Source organism: Bufo gargarizans, chromosome 11 (assembly GCF_014858855.1).
Source record: "Bufo gargarizans isolate SCDJY-AF-19 chromosome 11, ASM1485885v1, whole genome shotgun sequence".
Lineage (NCBI taxonomy): Eukaryota > Metazoa > Chordata > Amphibia > Anura > Bufonidae > Bufo > Bufo gargarizans.
The window spans coordinates 2,747,826-2,770,051 of record NC_058090.1 but is presented as its reverse complement, the minus strand read 5'-3'; the positions used below and the strand labels follow the sequence as shown (position 1 = coordinate 2,770,051).

Here is a 22,226-nt window from a genome sequence, read left to right as displayed (position 1 = left end):
AACATATAAACTTTAACTTTTTGAACTGAACGTTAACCTTTTTGCTTACTGGTGATTATTTTATTTTCCTTTTTTTTTTTTTTTTTTTTTTTTTTACCTTTTTATAGGACAAACCTCTCCTTCCCCATGGGACAATGTGCAAAGCGCAAATCGCCCAAAGATGTGGCGAAGTGCGTTATGCACTTTGTCCCAGGTGAAAGGAGAGGTTTGCAGCTGCTCTGTGTGAATGGGCCTTAATAGCCCTGTGTGCCTGTCCTGGTGAGATGTGATCCCTATGCTAGGTGTACCTGTGTGTGTGGTATTTCCGGAAACACTCCCCCTAAGCATAGGGCAGGGTGGTCAGGGCAGTCAGGACAGAAATAGCGGGTGTCACGCCTTATTCCACTCCTGCTACAGACACGACATCTTTTTCGGGGTGACGGTTGGGTTGAGGTACCGGCAATGACATTGGGGGAATGTCGCTCGGATGGGGCCACGGAACCTCCTGGATACAGGAGGTTCTCGATGATCTCTTCCTGAAATTTGAGGAAGGATCCTGTTCTCCCAGCCTTACTGTAGAGAACAAAACTATTATACAGAGCCAATTGAATTAAATATACAGACACCTTCTTATACCAGCGTCTGGTTCTGCGGGAAACTAAATATGGACACAACATCTGGTCATTGAAGTCCACCTCTCCCATGTGAAGGTTATAGTCGTGGACTGAGAGGGGCTTTTCAATGACATGAATTGCTCGCTCAATTTGGATTGTCGTGTCTGCGTGAATGGAGGAGAGCATGTAAACGTCACGCTTGTCTCTCCATTTCACCGCGAGCAGTTCTTCGTTACACAAGGCAGCCCTCTCCCCCCTTGCAAGACGGGTGGTAACGAGCCGTTGGGGGAAGCCCGCGCGACTAGTTCGCGCGGTGCCACAGCAGCCAATCTGTTCTAGAAACAAATGCCTGAAGAGGGCAACACATGTGTAGAAATTGTCCACATAAAGATGGTTCCCCTTGCCAAATAAGGGTGACGCCAAGTCCCAGACTGTCTTTCCACTGCTCCCCAGGTAGTCGGGGCAACCGACCGGCTCCAGGGTCTGATCTTTTCCCTCATAGATCCGAAATTTGTGGGTATAGCCTGTGGCCCTTTCACAGAGCTTATACAATTTGACCCCATACCGGGCACGCTTGCTTGGGATGTATTGTTTGAAGCAAAGGCGCCCGGTAAAATGTATTGGGGACTCGTCTACGCAGATGTTTTGCTCTGGGGTATACAAATCTGCAAATTTCAGGTTGAAGTGGTCTATGAGGGGCCGAATTTTGTGGAGCCGGTCAAAAGCTGTGTGGCCTCTGGGACGGGAGGTGGTGTTGTCGCTAAAGTGCAGGAAACGCAGGATGGCCTCAAATCGTGCCCTGGACATGGCAGCAGAGAACATGGGCATGTGATGAATTGGGTTCATGGACCAATATGACCGCAATTCATGCTTTTTGGTTAGACCCATGTTGAGGAGAAGGCCCAGAAAAGTTTTAAGTTCGGAAACTTGGACTGGTTTCCACCGGAAAGGCTGGGCATAATAGCTTCCCGGGTTGGCAGTTATAAATTGTGTGGCATACCGGTTTGTTTCTGCCACGACTATGTCCAAGAGCTCCGCAGTCAAGAACAGCTAAAAAAAAATCCCAAGGCCGAACCGATCTGAGCTGTCTCAACCCGAACTCCAGACTGGGCGGTGAAAGGGGAAACGAATGGTGCGGCTGAAGTTGGGGACTGCCAATCAGGGTTTGCCAGCACCTCAGGGATTCTAGGGGGTCTACAGGCCTGTCTGTGCGGGGTAACTACTGCACGTGCCACCGTACCAGCTTCAACTGCCCTTCTGGTGCTCGCCACTTCACCATGTTGTACGGCAGTGCTGGTACTAGGTCCAGGGAGGGCTGCGCTGCTGGTGTATGCCTCACCACGTAATCCAGCCCCACTCTGCTGCCCTTGAAGCGGATCCTGCGCAACCTGTGGTCTAGCGACACAGGGCCAGGTACGCCTGGTGCTATCAGGGACCTCAGCCTCCTCGTCCGAACTTTGGGTCAGAGAGCCACTGCTTTCTACAGGTTCGTATTCTGACCCGCTGGATTCGTCAGATGAGGGTTCCCATTCCTCATCCGACTGGGTCAGAAGCCTGTAGGCCTCTTCAGAGGAATACCCCCTGTTTGACATTTGGGCAACTAAATTTAGGGGTATTCCCTGAGACTACCCAAGAAAAAAAAGCAAGCCTGTCTTACAAATGGGAGGCTAGTGAAGTACCGGAGGCCGCTGCGGTTGATAAAAAATATCAAAACAGATTTTTATATCGCTGCAGCGCTTGTAAAGTGATTGTGCAGTGATCAAAAAAATAAATAAAAATTGTCACTGGGGCGGGCGTGGGTGAACGCACGTGTGGGCGACCGATCAGGCCTGATCGGACAAACACTGTGTTTTGGGTGGAGGCCGAGCTAAGGTGACACTAATACAGGTCCTTCTAAAAAAAATTAGCATATTGTGATAAAGTTCATTATTTTCTGTAATGTACTGATAAACATTAGACTTTCATATATTTTAGATTCGTTACACACAACTGAAGTAGTTCAAGCCTTTTATTGTTTTAATATTGATGATTTGGGCATACAGCTCATGAAAACCCAAAATTCCTATCTAAAAAAATTTGCATATTTAGTCCGACCAATAAAAGAAAAGTGTTTTTAATACCAAAAAAAAAAATCAACCTTCAAATAACTATGTTCAGTTATGCACTCAATACTTGGTCGGAAATCCTTTTGCAGAAATGACTGCTTCAATGCGGCGTGGCATGGAGGCAATCAGCCTGTGGCACTGCTGAGGTGTTATGGAGGCCCAGGATGCTTCGATAGCGGCCTTAAGCTCATCCAGAGTGTTGGGTTTTGCGTCTCTCAGCTTTCTCTTCCCAATATCCCACAGATTCTCTATGGGGTTCAGGTGTCATGGACGGTGTACAGGAAATAAGGCAAAGCAACATGTATAAACGACTCGCTGGATCCAAAAACTAAGGAACCAAGGGAGACCCCTGCAGAAGACCTGGCACTTTCCCTGGCTGCTCAGCCTATGCAAAGATCCGAATGGTGGAGGTTTGCATATCCACGAACCTTGACTATAAAGCCCTGAGCACCCTACAATAGTGAGGGGACACGACCACCGGCTCCCTACACCAGATACGGAGGGAGTCAGGGTCACCTGGGATCCAGCAAACAGATATTAACAGATAAAGGTACACTTAGCTTTGAAGCAAACAGGAGGACAGATCAGCGTGCACACACACTCCAGGAAGTAATATAAGCCGCTCAGAAAAGCCTTCTGGGGAAGAATTTAAAGGGAAGCAATTAACACATGACAGCTGAGAGAGGCTGACGAGAGGAGGAGCTGAATACCACAACACAGAAATTCAAGGAGGAGGTTCTGAAAGGCCTCTGTCAGAGCTTCTCAGCTGTCTGGTTGTGACAGTACCCCTCCCTCTACGAGTGGACTCCGGACACTCAGAACCCACCTTCTCAGGATGGGACCTATGGAAAGCCCTGATGAGACGAGAGGCCTTAATGTCCGTCACTGGGACCCACATCCTCTCCTCAGGACCATACCCCTCCCACTGAACAAGGTACTGAAGAGAACCGCGGACAAGACGAGAATCCACAATCCTAGATACCTGAAATTCAAGATTCCCATCAACCATAATCGGAGGAGGCAAAGGCGAGGGTACAATGGGTTGAACATAAGGTTTCAATAAGGACTTATGAAAAACATTATGGATCTTCCAAGTCTGAGGAAGATCAAGACGGTATGCAACAGGATTGATGACAGACAGGATTTTGTAAGGCCCAATAAACCTAGGACCCAACTTCCAGGAGGGAACCTTCAATTTGATATTCTTGGTAGACAACCACACCAGATCACCAACATTCAGGTCCGGACCAAGCACACGTCTCTTATCAGCCACACGCTTATATCTCTCACTCATGCTCTTTAGATTATCTTGAATCTTTTGCCAAATAGATGACAAAGACGAGGAGAATCTGTCCTCATCAGGTAAACCAGAAGACCCCTCTCCCGAGAAAGTCCCAAATTGTGGATGAAACCCATATGCACCAAAAAATGGTGACTTATCAGAGGACTCCTGACGACTGTTATTTAAAGCAAACTCAGCAAGGGACAAAAAAGAACACCAATCCTCTTGATTCTCCGCCACAAAACAACGCAGATATGTCTCCAGATTCTGATTGACGCGCTCTGTCTGACCATTCGACTGCGGGTGGAAAGCAGAAGAGAATGACAACCGAACCCCCAAGCGAGAACAGAAAGCCTTCCAGAATCTGGAAACAAACTGCGTGCCCCTATCAGAGACTATGTCTGAAGGAATACCGTGCAATTTGACAATGTGATCAACAAATGCCTGCGCCAGCGTCTTAGCATTGGGCAAACCAGGAAAAGGGATGAAATGCACCATTTTGCTAAAACGGTCCACCACCACCAGAATCACAGTCTTCCCCGAGGAACGAGGCAGGTCCGTGATAAAGTCCATGGACAGATGTGTCCAAGGACGGGAAGGAATGGGTAAGGGAAGGAGAGGACCTGATGGCCGTGAATGAGGGACTTTGGCACGAGCGCAAGTCTCGCAGGCTGCCACAAAACCCTCAACCGACTTACGAAGCGCAGGCCACCAGAATCTCCGAGCGATGAGATCCAGTGTGGCTCTTACCCCCGGGTGCCCAGCAAGGACCGTATCGTGGTGTTCTTTAAAAATCTTGTGTCTTAAAGCGAGAGGCACAAACAACCTCCCAGGAGGACAAAGATCAGGAGCCTCTGACTGGGCTGCCTGCACCTCTGCCTCCAATTCAGGAAAAAGAGCAGAGACCACCACACCTTCAGCCAAAATGGGACCCGGGTCTTCAAAATTCCCGCCTCCCGGAAAACAACGTGACAGGGCATCTGCCTTCACATTCTTAACTCCAGGGCGGATCGTGACAACAAAATTAAACCTAGAAAAGAACAACGACCATCTGGCCTGTCTCGGGTTCAGACGCTTGGCTGACTCCAAGTAGGCCAGATTTTTATAGTCAGTAAATACGGTAATAGGGTGTCTGGCTCCCTCTAGCCAATGGCGCCATTCCTCAAAAGCCAACTTGATGGCCAACAATTCCCTATCTCCCACATCGTAATTTCTCTCTGCGGAGGAGAGTTTTCTTGAGAAAAAGGCACACGGTCGCCAATTGGCAGGAGAGGAACCCTGAGACAAGACCGCCCCCACACCCACCTCAGAAGCATCAACCTCAACTATGAAGGGTAACGAAACATCAGGTTGCACCAAGATGGGACCGGAAGCAAAACTCTCCTTGATATCAGAAAAAGCCTTACGCGCCTCTACTGACCAAGAAGAAGAAAAATCTACCCCCTTTCTGGTCATATCAGTGAGTGGTTTAACAATAGAAGAATAATTCAAAATGAACTTCCTGTAATAATTGGCAAAGCCCAAAAAACGCATCAGCGCCTTTTGATTCTCAGGAAGCTCCCACTCAAGCACAGCGCGGACCTTCTCGGGGTCCATGCGAAAACCAGAAGCGGAGAGAAGAAACCCCAGAAATTGAATTTCTGGAACCGCAAACACACATTTTTCCAGTTTCGCATATAATTTATTCTCCCGCAGGATGAGCAAGACCTGACGTAAATGTTCCTTATGAGTTTTGAAATCGGGAGAAAAAATCAAAATGTCATCCAAATACACCAATACAAATTTTCCCATCAAATGATAAAAAATGCTGTTCACGAAATGCTGAAAAACGGCTGGGGCATTCATCAAACCAAAAGGCATAACCAAATTCTCAAAATGGCCCTCAGGGGTATTGAAGGCAGTCTTCCATTCGTCCCCTTCTCTGACCCTGACCAGGTTGTATGCCCCTCTTAAATCTAATTTGGAAAAGACTTTAGCCCCAACAACCTGGTTAAATAGGTCCGGGATCAGAGGAAGCGGATAAGGGTCACGAATTGTGATATTGTTCAGCTCCCTGAAATCCAGACAAGGTCTTAAAGAACCATCTTTTTTCTTAACAAAGAAAAAACCAGCGGCAACAGGTGACTTTGAGGGTCGTATGTGTCCCTTTCTCAGACTCTCAGAGATATAAGCACGCATAGCGATCCTCTCAGGTTGGGAAAGATTGTATAAACGAGATTTAGGCAGCTTGGCGTCTGGGATGAGATTAATAGGGCAATCGTACTCCCTGTGCGGGGGCAAATCCTGAACTCCACTCTCAGAGAAGACATCCGAAAATTCAGAGAGAAAAGATGGTACAGTCTTAGTAGCAACCTCAGAAACAGATGTCGTGAGGCAATTCTCTCTGCAAAAGTCACTCCAACCATTTATTTGCCTCGCTTGCCAATCAATGGTGGGGTTATGTTTAGTGAGCCAGGGTAGCCCCAACACTAGAGGAGTCGGCAAACCGCTAAGGACGAAACATGACACATCCTCAACATGAGCATCACTCACAATTAAACGGATATTGTGAACTATGCCCTTTAATGACTTCTGAGAAAGTGGAGCGGAATCGATAGCAAATACAGGAATATCCTTTCTCAAAGCGCACACCTGGAAACCATGAGTTATCGCAAAGTGATGATCAATGAGATTGACCGCTGCTCCACTATCCACAAAAATCTCACAAAAAATGTTCTTGCTCTCTAGCGCCACCCTAGCCGGCAGGACAAAACGGGAACTACAAGCAAACGGAAAACCTTCAATCTCCGCCTCAACCCTGCCAATAGTAACAGACGGAACATTTTTCAAAGATATTTTTTCCTCTTTGTTTCTTTATTATACCCAGAGAACTGCCTGAATCTCCTAGAGGGACAAATATTTGCCAAATGATTAATACCTCCACAACAAAAACAAACCCTCCCATGCGGGCTGAATCTTCTATTGTCAGAAGCAATCAACCCCAGCTGCATGGGCTCCTGCTCAGAAGGGGCTGACAGCGACTGAGACCCCTGCGCAGAGAATGGGACCGCTGCACAGTCCTGGGACAGAGTATGACAGGAAGGAGAGATCTCTCCTCTCTCTCTAAGACGCCTGTCAATACGAACGGCCTGAGACATAGCAGAGTCCAAAGAAATAGGCCTTTCATGAAAGGCGAATGCATCTTTCAATCCCTCTGAAAGACCATGGCAAAATTGACTTCGGAGTGCAGCATCATTCCAACCAGTATCAGCTGCCCATCTCCGAAATTCTGAGCAGTATATTTCTGCGGATTGTTTACCCTGGCATAGGAGACGTAATCTAGACTCCGCCAGAGCAATACGATCCGGATCATCATATATCTGACCCAGGGCTAAAAAGAATTCATCCACTGAATGGAGGGGCCGTGCCCCCTCCGGCAGCGAAAAGGCCCACCCTCCGTTCCTCATCACCAGAAGAATGGGGAAGAAGGCGAAAATGGAGTTTGCAAGCCTCTCTAAAACGCACAAAATTCTCACTACCCCCGGAGAACGTATCCGGGAGCGAGATCTTAGGCTCAGAGCAAACTCCATGAACGCCAGCTGAACCGGTCACTTGAAGCTGAGAAAAAGTCCTGCGGAGATCAGCTACCTCCAATGAAAGACCCTGAAGGCGTTCAGCCAAAAGTGAAACCGGATCCATGCTTGAGACGGTTATGGCGGCTTATAATGTCATGGACGGTGTACAGGAAATAAGGCAAAGCAACATGTATAAACGACTCGCTGGATCCAAAAACTAAGGAACCAAGGGAGACCCCTGCAGAAGACCTGGCACTTTCCCTGGCTGCTCAGCCTATGCAAAGATCCGAATGGTGGAGGTTTGCATATCCACGAACCTTGACTATAAAGCCCTGAGCACCCTACAATAGTGAGGGGACACGACCACCGGCTCCCTACACCAGATACGGAGGGAGTCAGGGTCACCTGGGATCCAGCAAACAGATATTAACAGATAAAGGTACACTTAGCTTTGAAGCAAACAGGAGGACAGATCAGCGTGCACACACACTCCAGGAAGTAATATAAGCCGCTCAGAAAAGCCTTCTGGGGAAGAATTTAAAGGGAAGCAATTAACACATGACAGCTGAGAGAGGCTGACGAGAGGAGGAGCTGAATACCACAACACAGAAATTCAAGGAGGAGGTTCTGAAAGGCCTCTGTCAGAGCTTCTCAGCTGTCTGGTTGTGACATCAGGTCAGGAGAGTTGGCAGGCCAATTGAGCACAGTAATACCATGGTCAGTAAACCATTTACCAGTGGTTTTGGCACTGTGAGCAGGTGCCAGGTCGTGCTGAAAAATGAAATCTTCATCTCCATAAAGCTTTTCAGCAGATGGAAGCATGAAGTGCTCCAAAATCTCCTGATAGCTAGCTGCATTCACCCTGCCCTTGATAAAACACAGTGGACCAACACCAGCAGCTGACATGGCACCCAGACCATCAGTGACTGTGGGTACTTGACACTGGACTTCAGGCATTTTGGCATTTCCCTCTCCCCAGTCTTCCTCCAGACTCTGGCACCTTGATTTCCGAATGACATGCAACAGTCCAGTGCTGCTTCTCTGTAGCCCAGGTCAGGCGCTTCTGCCGCTGTTTCTGGTTCAAAAGTGGCTTGACCTGGGGAATGCGGCACCTGTAGCCCATTTCCTGCACACGGTGGCTCTGGATGTTTCTACTCCAGACTCAGTCCACTGCTTCCGCAGGTCCCCCAAGGTCTGGAATCGGTCCTTCTCCACAATCTTCCTCAGGGTCCGGTCACCTCCTCTTCTCGTTGTGCAGCGTTTTCTGCCACACTTTTTTTCCTTCCCACAGACTTCCCACTGAGGTGCCTTGATACAGCACTCTGGGAACAGCCTATTCATTCAGAAATTTCTTTCTGTGTCATACCCTCTTGCTTGAGGGTGTCAGTGATGGCCTTCTGGACAGCAGTCAGGTCGGCAGTCTTACCCATGATTGCGGTTTTGAGTAATGAACCAGGCTGGGAGTTTTTAAAAGCCTCAGGAATCTTTTGCAGGTGTTTAGAGTTAATTAGTTGATTCAGATGATTAGGTTAATAGTTAGTTTAGAGAACCTTTTCATGATATGCAATTTTTTTTTAGATAGGAATTTTGGGTTTTCATGAGCTGTATGCCAAAATCATCAATATTAAAACAATAAAAGGCTTGAACTACTTCAGTTGGTGTGTAATGAATCTAAAATATATGAAAGTCTAATGTTTATCAGTACATTACAGAAAATAATGAACTTTATCACAATATGCTAATTTTTTTTGAAGGACCTGTACTATTATAGATCTGACTGATCAGTTTTGATCACTTACAGATACTATAAAAGTACAAATGCTGATTAGCGATATGCTAATCGGTGACTGCGGTGCTAACCGATCGCTAAACTATCCTAAAACCTAACAGTCAATACCAGTGGGAAAAAAATGTGACAGTTTACACTGATCACTTTTTTTTCCTTTCACTAGGTGATTGACAGGGGTGATCAAAGGGTTAATTGGGGTGCAGGGGGTGATCTGGGGCTAAAGTGTAGTGTTTGGTGCTACTCACTGTGATGCCTGCTCCTCTGCTGGAACCAACCGACCAAAAGGACCAGCAGAGGAGCAGGGAAGCCATTTAACACCTCATATTTACTAATAAGATGTGTTAGATGGCTTCTGATTGGATTTTTTAAAAATCATCAGCTTGCCAGCCACGATCATTGGCTGGCAAGCTGATGACGTGACCCCCCTCGAACAAATGCCGGCCCGCGATGCGCGTGTGCGGGCCGGCTAATCGCGTCATCTCGCGTGACTCTGCCTGCAGCTGCCGCCTCCGGACCGCGATCCTGCGTTAGGCGGTCCGGAGGCGGTTAAGGAGCTCCTGTTTAGGAGCAGGAGAACGGAAAGGACTGAGAAGACACATAACTGAGCCGAACGGAGCCCTTAGGACCACATAGACTATAATGGGGTCCGTTATGTTCCGCTCAGAAGATGATTTTGAAGCAGAGACAAAAATCCTGCATGCACAACTATTGTCTCCACTCCAAAATCATCTTCTGAGCGTAAACATAACGGACCCCATTATAGTCAATGGGGTCCTTTAGGCTCAGTTCGGCTCAGTTAGAAAGGCTGAACGGTGATTTGAATGAAGCCTAAAACATTACTTTTAATACGAATAGGTAAAAATGAAATTTAGAAAAAAAATCACAAAATTGGTCCTCACAAACAAATAAGCCAAATGTAAATGTATATGTCAAGAGACTTCGGGGGTGGGGGGGAGCACCCCCTACCCCTAAATACAAGGAAACACCCTGATGGGACATTATAGGGTATACCCACCAAGTGTTAGTTATTCAATAGTTTTCAAACCAGCAATTGGATTTAAATCATTCTGTAATTGCATGTAACTAAAAATCTAGCATAGCCACTGAGATATTCTCAATAAAATGTATCTGTATAGGACCAGCTGCCCCACCCCCTTAGTTTTTTGTCCTGCTCACTGAGAGGGCCGCACATGCTCAGTTTCATCCTTCATCTGCCTCCTGAGCTGTGATGGGTAGAGCTGAGACACGCCCCCTTATCTGCAGCAGAAAAGACACTCCCCTTGATCTTCAATCTAGCAGCAATGTATGGGGAGATCTCTGGATCCATGTGAGGTACAGGGCTGGTTCTAGCTTTGTTAGAAAGAGGTTGTCATGTACTAATGTCCGATATTTTTATTTTTTATTTTTTTTATTTTATTTTTTTTTTTTCTTCATAATTCATGGGAGTTTACCATTAAAGAGGTTGCTGTCCCATAGACTGCCGCAGCAGAGCAGAAAGAGAAACGGGAGACTGCACATGCGCAGTGATCAGCTGATCATTGTGGGTTCCTGGTTTCGGACCCCCGAGAATAAATAGAAATAAATAGAAAAAGCCCAGATAATCCCTTTACCTAACTGTAATACCTTTGCATTTTAACCCAGGACCTTGGGGTTTTTGTTTTTCTCGTTCACATAGCTGTATAAGGGCTTGTTTTCTACAGGACAAGTTGTACTTTCTAGTGGCCCCATTTACTATTGCATACTTTTATATATAATTTTTTTTGTGTTTTTAATATTTAAAAAATGAAATCTTTGAAGAAAAATAAAGATTTATTTTCTTTGCAGCTATATATTCTGGCCTTAGTCCTTTTTTTATTTTTTTTTTATTTTTTTACGTAATGGCTATTGCAGGCGTGATGACGTTTCCACAGCCTGGTCCTGTCAATAAAGTGACAAGGGTGTGGCAGTTGCAGAGCCTCGAGGAGTAATGGTAACTCCCCCATTGCTCCTAGAGGCTCATTTGCATATTTGAAAACTTAATTATTCGCTGTAATGCGGACAAATATGAACATGGGACCAACACAGATGCTTCAGCTACCAAGCACACATGCAACAGGTCAGCCAGTTTCATAGGTACAAATCTGACAGATGCCCTTTAATAGATAACTGTCGTATATTAATAATAATAATAATAATCTAAATATATATATTTTTTTTGGGAGTATTGCATTGTGGTGATTTAATATCTCCTTGGTGACCCTATTTCAACTTTTCACTGTGTATTCAATAACCCCTTAATTCCACAGTTTTGTTCCCTGTACTGCCTACTTTTACCTGTGCTTTAAAATAGGGTTGCTAGGCATGGTCCGTCTGTGTTGGAGCACACAGCATGCAGAGTCACATTACAGACAGCCAGGGACTGTAAGTAAATGATTAAAGCCAGGTCCTCCCCAGCAGCTGATAACAGTGCCTGGGCTGTGTGCACTTCTCCCTGTCCCTGCGCTTGGCAGACGCTCCCTCACTCAGCAGACTGGGACAATGCAGAGTTAAAGCAGCGCAGAGCAGGGAAGGGAGATCTGCCGTCTGCTCAGTATATAAATGAAAGCAACATGTGGTAAGAGGACCCCTTTGTGCTGCAGGAGATTAACCCTTCAGGGGGGGAGGGCTATTATTACTGGCTAGTGAGGGCAGGCGGGATTAGCCTCAGGGTGAGGGCAGTGGTGGCCATCTTAACTGAATAGTGAAATTGCAGTTTTATGCAGACTGGTTGCTAAGGGCTGAATCTTATTAAATATGGGGTAAGTCAGTCTAATAGTAACTGATTCTGGAATATCACGTTATTAGTAACTACATATATGAAAATTTAAATTAGGGTCTAAATGTGACCGTTATTCTTTAAGTGAACAACTGCAGCGGTTTATACGTCAAAGTCCGCCATGTGAACTTTCCCTAAGAGGGTGACTGGTTTAAAGTGGTGTCTCGCGCAGCTTTTTGCGACAGTTTGATTCAGTTTTCTGCACCAGTCAGATGTGGATCCAGGAGGCCGGTGGGTTGGAGTGGAATGAGAAATATAAAGGATGGACTTCTCCTTCCTGCTGGATCCACTTCTGCTTTGGTTCAAATACTGCCACAAAAAGCAGTGTGTGACACCAGCCTTAGAAAAATACCATATTAGTTCTACTTAATTTACCCAATCAGGACATCTGTTACAAAGAAGGTCTCTTGCTCTGGAGGACCAGACATGTCCATGCATTATACAGAGGACCATGTAACAAACTTTTCTCATGATTGTGTTCCTTGATTCTTAATCCTTTTTGTTTTTTCTTTTTCTTTTGTAGATCTGGAATATCAAGCAGATGATTAAGTTAACGCAAGAGCACATTGAAGCCCTCCTCGACAAATTTGGAGGCGAGCACAACCCCCCCTCAATATATGTTGAAGTAAGTTCATGAAGATTGGCATCTTCAGTGCTTCCATATTGTGAAATTGGGGAATTATTGTTCCATAATGTAAGGAGGGGTCATGTTTCTGTTCTAGGAGTGGTTGATATACCCTATAGAGCCCCCTTTTCTCATGAGCCATTTGCAGAGACCAATTGACAACCTCTGGCTTTCGCCGTGGTGGACTCTGACCGTCCATACATTATATGGATAGCTATCATGTAATACTGCTTATCCTGGGTTACCCACTGCAGGAAGAATGAGCAGCTAGTGCTTACGTCTCCCACAAAAGTTAGCTGTTTGCTTCAGGTCTCAGGAGCCAAACCCCCTGAGCACTTGGGCTACTTTCACACTAGCGTTAATATTTTCCGGTATTGAGATCAGTCATAGGATCTCAATACCGGAAAAAAAACGCTTCCGTTTTGTCTCCATTCATTGTCAATGGGGACACAACATAACTGAACGGAATGCTCCAACATGCGTTCAGTTCTGTTCTAATACCGGAGAGCAAACCACAGCATGCTGCAGTTTTCTTTCCATCCTGGGATGCGGAGCAAAACGAATCCGTCATGACCCACAATGCAAGTCAATGGGGACGGATCCGTTTTCTCTGACACAATAGAAAACGGATCCGTCCCCTATTGACTTTCAATGGAGTTCATGATGGATCAGTTTTGGGTATGTTATAATACAACCGGATCTGTTCATAACGGATGCAGATGGTTGTATTACCAGTAACGGAAGCGTTTTTGCTGAACCCTGCCGGATCCAGCATATTCACTAGTGTGAAATTAGCCTTAGTAAAAGCCTTGTATGTGATGAGACAGCATCTATGTATTAGGGCACGTTCCATATCAGTGGGGGTTCATCAGTCTGAATATGAAACCCAAGTGCAGTAGTCTGCAACCTGCAACTCATAGCATTCTGAGAGTTTTTTTAGCTTTGCAGACCAATGCCTTATGGAAGACCACACTAAAGAGTCCTTTAGACAGCCTTAGAATTGCATAGATCATCGCTAACGAGCGTTCATAGTAACGCTCATTAGCCATGGTCTGGCGGTGTAAATGTGCCGCTGATTACTAATTGGATTGTTTGTGCGAATGCAAAAATCCTTGTTTCCCGACAGCAGATCGTGCTGTGTAAACACTATCTGCTTCCGGGAAACAAGTCGTTATGGGAAAGGGCAATGGCATTAGCGATCGCTCCTCCCCATCTCTGGAGGAGATCGCTGCATGTAAATGCAAATGTCTCCTCCGCTAGCTTCCTTCATCCCGATTTTCCTCGCCCTTCTTTCACCATTTCATTTCATAACCTGACTGTAACCCTCTGCCTGACTTTCGCTGTACAATAATGGTGGAGCGGCGGATAGATCTGTAGTACATTTGTTCCCTCAAGATACATTATTCTAGATTCTGGGACAACCATAGTATGTTGAAACCATTGCAGCTAGTCTCCAAAACTGGCCCTACGTTGAGAATGGTAAGTTCGGCCGACACACGGAATATTTTCGCCCAATCCTTTTACAATTTTAATGTGTGTCTGTTTGTGTGTCTAATAAACTTTATATACATTTTAATATTCATTGTCGGATGTGCATTCCTGGGGTGGCTCTTCTGACTCTCTCTTGGGTCAGGTTATTTGTTATGAGTCTAAATCTCTTGCCGCAGCATTAGAGACATTTAGATTCACACATGCGCTACAGGTTCTAGCTCCAAGCTAGTTTTGGCATGTGATCCTGTTGTGGCCGCTGCACGGGATCAAAATGCTACTAGATAACTCTTTTGAGGCCTCTTTCAAAAAAAATGCGCATGACGTCTGTGTGACATCCGTGTTGCATGTGTGGTGTGTTTTTTTTTTTTTTTTTTTTTTTAACATACGAGCTACATACGGATGCGGACAGCAACCTTTCTTTGTATCCTATGGGTTCGCATCCTATCTGCAATAAAAATGCGGGTCGGATGCGGACCAAAAATACGGTCATATGAATGCACCCTAACACTATGGAAAACTAATAATTGGTTCCAAAGCCTGAAAATGTCATTCAAGAGATAAGGGAAAAAGAGAAAATAAGCAGAACGAAGACAGATAAACCAACTCCTTACATATGGCAAATAGTAGATAATTTTCTATTGAGGACGGGAGCTTCTTCAGGGTCCTGTAAAATGCATACAATATACCAGAAAAATTGTATGGAGCCACCCTTGCCTGATGTCAGAAGGAGAAGTTCATCCCGGCACAGACAGATGGCAGTACACGAGATGTAGTACTGCACTGTACTGTAAAGAAAAACTACCAATACTGGTGTTTCCCCTTAGGGCTCATGCACAGGACCGTATGGCTTTTTTCATTGTTTTGCAGTCTGTTTTTTACGGATCCGTTGTTCCATTTTTTTTTTTTTTTGTTTCCTTTCCGTTTTTCTGTTCCGTTTTTCTGTTCCGTTTTTCCGTATGCCACATACAGTATACAGTAATTACATAGAAAAAATTGGGCTCGGCATAACATTTTCAATAGATGGTTCAGCAAAAACGGAACAGATACGGATGCATTTCCGTATGTGTTCTGTTTTTTTTGCGGACCCATTGACTTGAATGGAGCCAAGCACCGTGATTTGCGGACAAGAATAGGACATGTTTTATCTTTTCACGGTACAGAAATACGGAAATACTGAAACCGAATGCACACGGAGACACTTCAGTTTTTTTATTTTTTTTGCTGAACCATTGAAATGAATGGTTCAGTATATGTACCGCATACTGAACTAAAAAAACGGCCAGTATATTGAACGCAAAATACTGTTGTGTGCATGAGCCCCTAGAAATGGCCATGCTGACTGGCTGGATCTGAGACGTTGTATGTTGTCTAGTTTCACCATACGATGGCCCTGGAAAGACCATTGCAATTGAATATATTGTATCCTGAGGCTATTGCGTCTCATGGGGCCACCGTATTTCTTTTAAGTGACTGCTCTTAAACCCTGTTTACCCTACCTCCGGTCCTGAAAGCCGTTACGAGTCCAGGATTTCTCCTCTGGTTTCTTTCTCTGCATTGTGTAAACTCCGGAGCTTCCCAAACAGTTCTGCCTTATCCTTTAGCTTTACTATCTCCCCTGACAGCTTGGCCAAGCGGCCCGTTGACTGCTCACCTCCCACCTAGTCCACTGTTTTACCGTGGATTTAAAGGGCCATTACACCTCAAATCTTTCTAAAAGCATCTGTTCCAGAACCCATATGAGAGGTTCTGGATGAGTGACATAAATCATAACTGGGGACAATGGACTTGGCTTTACCATAAATAGAAATGCAGGCTGCAGGTTTACTGTCCCCATAAAGGACATTTCGGCTTGTTAGAAGTGTCTTTTGAGAGTCTTTCGCTGCCGGAAACCCCTAGATGCCTGTGGGGGAATCTAGTGGTGAATGTCCAACATCCCTGCACCGCCACCACAGGCAAAATAAAGCATTACACAGAGCCAGTTCACGTCAATGGATCGTCTATGTAATGCAGGTCAGAACGGGTCCTCCAGAGAAAGCCGTACATTGTATAGTGGCTGTGCTTGGTATCGCAGCTCAGCTCTGTCCACTTAAATGGCCCAAATAGGCCACGTGATCGATGACCGTGTTGCACTGGCCTAGGAAAAGCAGAGAGGAGGCTGCGTACCCCACCGGTTTAGTAAAAAAAAAAAAGTCTCAAACACTTTTAAAGAGTTTTGTCATGAGAAATAATGTTATGTAGCTGCGATGTGCTAATGTCAGCAGTACATAACAGTATGCTTTATAACTCCTTGTCTGCTGACGTTCTGTTAATTAAAGACTTTAACAAATATGCTAATGAGCCTCTAGGTGCTATTAGGGCGTTACTTCAGCACCTAGAGGCTTGGTCTACTCTCCCTTTGGCACGCCCAGGTCCAGTTGATTTGACTGGCGAGTTCTCCTCCCCTTCATCCAATAAATCCTGCACATTCCCGTTTTAGTATTCAGCACAGTGCGCCTGCGCCAAATACTAAAAGGGATTGCGCAGGCAGCAGGAGCGTGTCCTTCACTCACTGCGCTTGCGCCGAATACTAAATGGGACGTCGCGGGGACGAAGTAAAGGATAGGTGTCTGATAGGTGCGGGTCCCACTGCTGGGACCTGCACCTACAATGAGAACGGAGCCAGGAAATGAACAAAGGGCGCACTGCGCATGCGCAGCCGCCCTCTATTTATTTCTATGGGGCCGCCGAAAATAGCCGAGCACTGGCTCTGCTATTGCCGTCTGCCCTATAGAAATGAATGGGAGCATGGGCCGCACATGCGTGGTGTGCTCCCATTCCCTTCTATGGGAGCAGTGCTTGGTGGTGGACGGACCTTGGGAAATCCAGGGTCCTCCAGCCACAGTGCTCCCCGCTTCGTTCTCGTTGTAGGTGCGTGTTCCAGCGGTGGGACCCGCACCTATCAGACAATGGGGGCATATCCTAGCGATATGCCTCCATTGTCTGAGATGAGAATACCCTTTTAAGGGGTTAAAGATAGGAATATTCTTGCAGCCTTTCTCTCCATTTTACCTTGCTACTTTTAGTATTGGTGATGGTTTTGTCATTTCACATTAAATTAACAGGTGTTATGCATTACATTTGTTTTTGCTCCCATCTCAGGCTTATGAAGAGTACACAAGCAAACTTGATGCCCTCCAGCAGAGGGAGCAACAGTTACTGGAGTCAATGGGGAATGGAACGGACTCTTCTTCCTTATCTTCAGAAATGACTCTTTCATCAGTCCCCTCCAGCCTATCTCTAGCTCCTTCATCTTTATCCGTCCTACAGAACCCCTCCGATTTTTCCCGAATGAACCCTAAATCTCCTCAGAAACCTATCGTTAGAGTCTTCCTACCTAACAAGCAGCGCACAGTGGTGAGTGTTCCTCTGCCTTCAAACCTGCTTTCTAGTCATATGGCCAGCATAGCAGAAGACCTTGGTCTGGAGAACTCACAGTGCTGTAAGAATAAAACCATGGTGGCCAATCACTAGGGTCCTAAACTGCAGCTCTTGACCATGACTAGCTCCAGTGGATGATGCCACCTCTTCACATTATCCATGTTTGCAGACATGACAAGGTAGTGAGGAATTTGTTTGTCTTTCCAGGTACCAGCTAGATGTGGCGTGACCGTACGGGACAGTCTAAAGAAGGCACTAATGATGCGAGGTCTTATCCCAGAATGCTGTGCGGTGTACAGGATCCAAGATGGGTAAGGGTTTCTATTACAAGCAATTCATTTGCCCAAGGCTGGATGAAAAAGCGCAGTGGCCAGATGTTACATTAACCTCTTCAGGACACAGGGCGTAAAGGTACGCCCTTATGTCCTGGTACTTAAGTACGCCCTGTACATTTCTGATCACCGCTGCCTGATCAAATTATTGAGCAGGCACCTCGGCTAAATGCCCGGGGGGGGGGGGGGGGGGCGGCGGCAATCTAACCGTCACCTTATCCCGCAAAAAATGAGCCCCTACCTGAGACAATCGCCCAAAAAATAAAAAAGCTATGGCTCAGAATATGGAGACACTAAAACATCATTTTTTCTTTTGCTTTAAAAAAGCTGTTAAAGTATACATATTAGGTATCGCCGCGTCCGTATCGACTGGCTCTATAAAAATATCCTAAATGACCTAACTCTTCAGATAAACACCGTAAAAAAATAAAAAATAAAAACTGTGCTAAATAAACCATTTTTGTCACCTTACATCACAAAAAGTGTAATGGCAAACTATCAAAAAGTCACATGCACCCCAAAATGGTGCCAATAAAACCGTCATCTCACCCCGCAAAAATCATACCCTACCCAAGGTAATCGCCCAAAAACTGAAAAAATTATGGCTCTCAGACTATGGAAATACTAAAACATGATTTATTCATTTTTTGCTTCAAAAATGAAATCATTGTGTAAAACTTACATAAATAAAAGTATACATATTGGGTATCTCTGCATCCGTGACAACCTAGTCTATAAAATACCACATGATCTAACCTGTCAGGTGAATGTTGTAAATAACAAAAAATAAAAACTGTGTCAAAACAGCTATTTCTTGTTATCTTGCCTCACAAAAAGTGTAATATAGAGCAACCAAAAATCATATGTACCCTAAACTAGTATGTATGTGAAGGTTCTCATTTATCCAGGTCATGGTATATCTGTAAAGAATAAATCAAAGCAACTGGACGTACTGTAGATTTCTTGAAAACGTTTCACTCGTTCTTCCAACGAGCTTTCTCCATTCTGAGTGACTGTACAGAGAATTCTTGTACAGTCACTCAGAATTTAGAAACTTCGTTGGAAGAACGAGTGAAACGTTTTCAAGAAATCTACAGTATGTCCAGTTGCCTTGATTTATTCTTTACGGATATACCTAAACTAGTACCAACAAAACTTCCACCCTATCCCGTAGTTTCTAAAATGGGGTCACTTTTTTTTTTTTGGAGTTTCTACTCTAGGGGTGCATCAGGGGGGCTTCAAATAGGAAATTATGTAAAAAAAAAAAAAACTGTCCAGCAAAATCTGCCTTCCAAAAACCGTATGGCATGCCTTTCCTTCTGCGCCCTGCCGTGTGCCCGTACAGTAGTTTACGACCATATATGGAGTGTTTCTGTAAACTACAGAATCGGGGCCATAAATATTAAGTTTTGTTTGGCTGTTAATCCTTGCTTTGTAACTGGAAAAAAATATTAAAATGGAAAATCTGCCAAAAAAGTGAAATTTTTGAAATTGTATCTCTATTTTCCATTAATTCTTGTGGAACGCCTAAAGGGTTAACGTTTGTAAAATCAGTTTTGAATACCTTGAGGGGTGTAGTTTCTTAGATGGGGTCATTTTTGGGTGGTTTCTATTATGTAAGCCTCCCAAAGTGACTTCAGACCTGAACTGGTCCCTGAAAATTGGGTTTTTGAAAAATTTCAAGATTTGCTTCTAAACTTCTAAGTCTTGTAACATCCCCAAAAAATAAAATGTTATTCCCAAAATGATCCAAACTTGAAGTAGACATATGGGGAATGTAAAGTAATAACTATTTTTGGAGGTATTACTATGTATTATAGAAGTAGAGAAATTGAAACTTGGAAATTTGCAATTTTTTACTTAATTTTTGCTAAATTTGGTATTTTTTTTTTTTTTATAAATAAATTATTTTTTTTTACTTCATTTTACCAGCGTCATGAAGTACAATATGTGACGAAAATACAATCTCAGAATGGCCTGGATAAGTCAAAGCGTTAAAGTTATCACCACAAAGTGACACTGGTCAGATTTGCAAAAAACGGCCTGGTCCTTAAGGTGAAATAAGGCTATGTCCTTAAGGAGTTAAAGTCTGTAGTGAAATCTAAAACCTGCTACATACAGTGGCCCAGGTTTCCCAGTTCCTGTAGATAAACGTAGGCGGACTGCCTTGACCTGCACCAGATTTATCACAGGGGCTCAGGCTTTTTTTTTACCCCAGAATTGTGCCATATTTTTGGTGCAAAAAGTCATCTTAGGCCATAGCCATTTCTTACTAAGTCTCATCCCTTTTGAGGAAGTCCAAAAAAGAATAGTAAACCTATTCGTGCCACAGATTCTCACTGCAGACAAGTTGGTAAATCTCCCCCAAAGTGTTTTTTGGGTTGTGACCTTTTTGGGGTTAGTTAGGATTCCTTTTTTTACATCCAATGAGAATGTGAAAAGCACCAGAAAAAAATGCATAACAAAATAAAAACACTATGTATAGAAGTTGCTTGAATTAACTGTTTAGTTTTTTTGTAACTACCATTAAACATCCTTAAAAAAAAAAAAGTGAATAAAGAAGGCCTAAAAGAGCATCTGTCAGCAGATTTGCACCTATGACACTGGCTACATGTGCGCTTGGCAGCTGAAGACATCTGTGTTGGTCCCATGTTCATATGTGCCTGCATTGCTGAGGAAAATGATGTTTTAATATATTCAAATGATACTCTAGGATCAAAATAGGAGCTGGTTTGGACTCCTGCCATATGTAGATGCCACCTCAGCTTCCCAGACTGATCACAGGCGACCTCCAGGACCCTCCTCTATTATAAATGTATAATTTATTTAGTAGATAAGCAATGTGTGTCTTGCACATGTATAAAACTTCTACTTTATCTCAACAGGGAAAAGAAGCCTATCGGGTGGGACACGGACATCAGCTGGCTGACCGGGGAGGAGCTGCACGTAGAAGTTCTTGAGAACGTACCCCTCACTACCCATAACTTTGTAAGTACAATGGTGGCATGTGTAATGCGTATAATACAGATCAATGGAGGTTTACCATTGAAGTGTCTAATACGGTTTGTTCCTTTTTTCTGTTTGGTTGTTTGTTCTCTTGGCCGCCTCCTCTCCCTAGATGCTGCCTGCTTATAGCCCCCCTCCTTCTCCACATAGGTGAAGTGTAAGCTGCAAGTGCAGGAAATGCAGCTCTCACTTCACCCTCCTGGAATTTAGGCTAGATCATGACTAGACAAGGTTATTGGCTTTAAAACAAGACTAAGATGGCTGCTGTAGATCAGTTGTGGTCTAAGAGGCCTCAGAAGCAGTCCTCCCTATGCAGCCGCACAGAGTGCTTTACACTGCCTGATGGTCGGGCAGAATATAAAACTGCTGCTGAATACCCATTCATAGGCCTATAGGATGGTTGGTGCGGTAATCTAAATCATTTTCCAGCAGCAGATCATGTCGTCTAAACTGTGCTCTGCTGCCGGCAAACAATGATTCTGTATGTGGACGAGCATTGGCGTTAGTGATTGCACCTTCCCATACTGTGGAGGAGATTGCTACATGTTATAGCAGCGGTCTTCTCCACTGACAAGTAGGCAGTTGTTGGGATGGAACGCTTCCCGACAATCGTCTGCTGAATTGAGAATTGTAAAGGGGGCTTAAGCAACAGCCGCTCGCAACAGTATTGTTCTTTTGTGCTTGAACAAACCCTGCACAGATCACTCGGGGTTAAAGTGAACCTGTCACTTAGAAAACGCACATTAAACCACCCGCATTACCTTACAGATGTCTTCATCTCGTAAAGTTGGTTTCTTTGCTGCCTGACGTACCTAATCACAAAAAAAACCTTTATTCCCTCCCCCCTCAGGCGGTATGTGAATTGGGGTCTTGAAGTCAAGGGGCAGTGGCAGTCTTCCTTCAGGTCAAGCTCGCCGTGCCCCCACCCCCCTTTTCACCCCCTAAGCATTTGATTGATAGCCCAAAATCTCGCAAATGCGCTGTCATTGTCATTTCCGCGTATTTTTCCCTACTGCTGTGGGCTTGATTTCAGCTGCTCAATGTGCAGACGCCGCCTCACCAAACATTGAGCCACAAGCACACAGCAGCGGGGAACAAGATGCAGGAATGACGAGGACATGGAGTGTGCGTGAGATTTCGGGATGGAATCCAACATGACAAGTAAACAAGGGCCATCAATCAAACGCTAAGGGGCAGGAAAAGGGGCGCAGAGCTTGACTTGAAGAGAAAAAGCCACT

At 44.8% G+C, this 22,226-nt stretch overlaps 1 protein-coding gene across 4 annotated transcripts in view; it reads left to right on the top strand.

The window, feature by feature from the left end:
• BRAF (B-Raf proto-oncogene, serine/threonine kinase) overlaps window positions 1–22,226 on the top strand; it is a 116,501-nt gene that overhangs the window by 21,854 nt on the left and 72,421 nt on the right. For all 4 annotated transcript variants that reach the window (XM_044271702.1, XM_044271700.1, XM_044271698.1 and 1 more), the window contains exons 2-5: window positions 12,641–12,742; window positions 17,372–17,626; window positions 17,858–17,961; window positions 20,868–20,970. In XM_044271702.1, coding sequence (XP_044127637.1) covers window positions 12,641–12,742; window positions 17,372–17,626; window positions 17,858–17,961; window positions 20,868–20,970 — 564 coding nt within the window. The remainder of the gene's footprint in view (window positions 1–12,640; window positions 12,743–17,371; window positions 17,627–17,857; window positions 17,962–20,867; window positions 20,971–22,226) is intronic.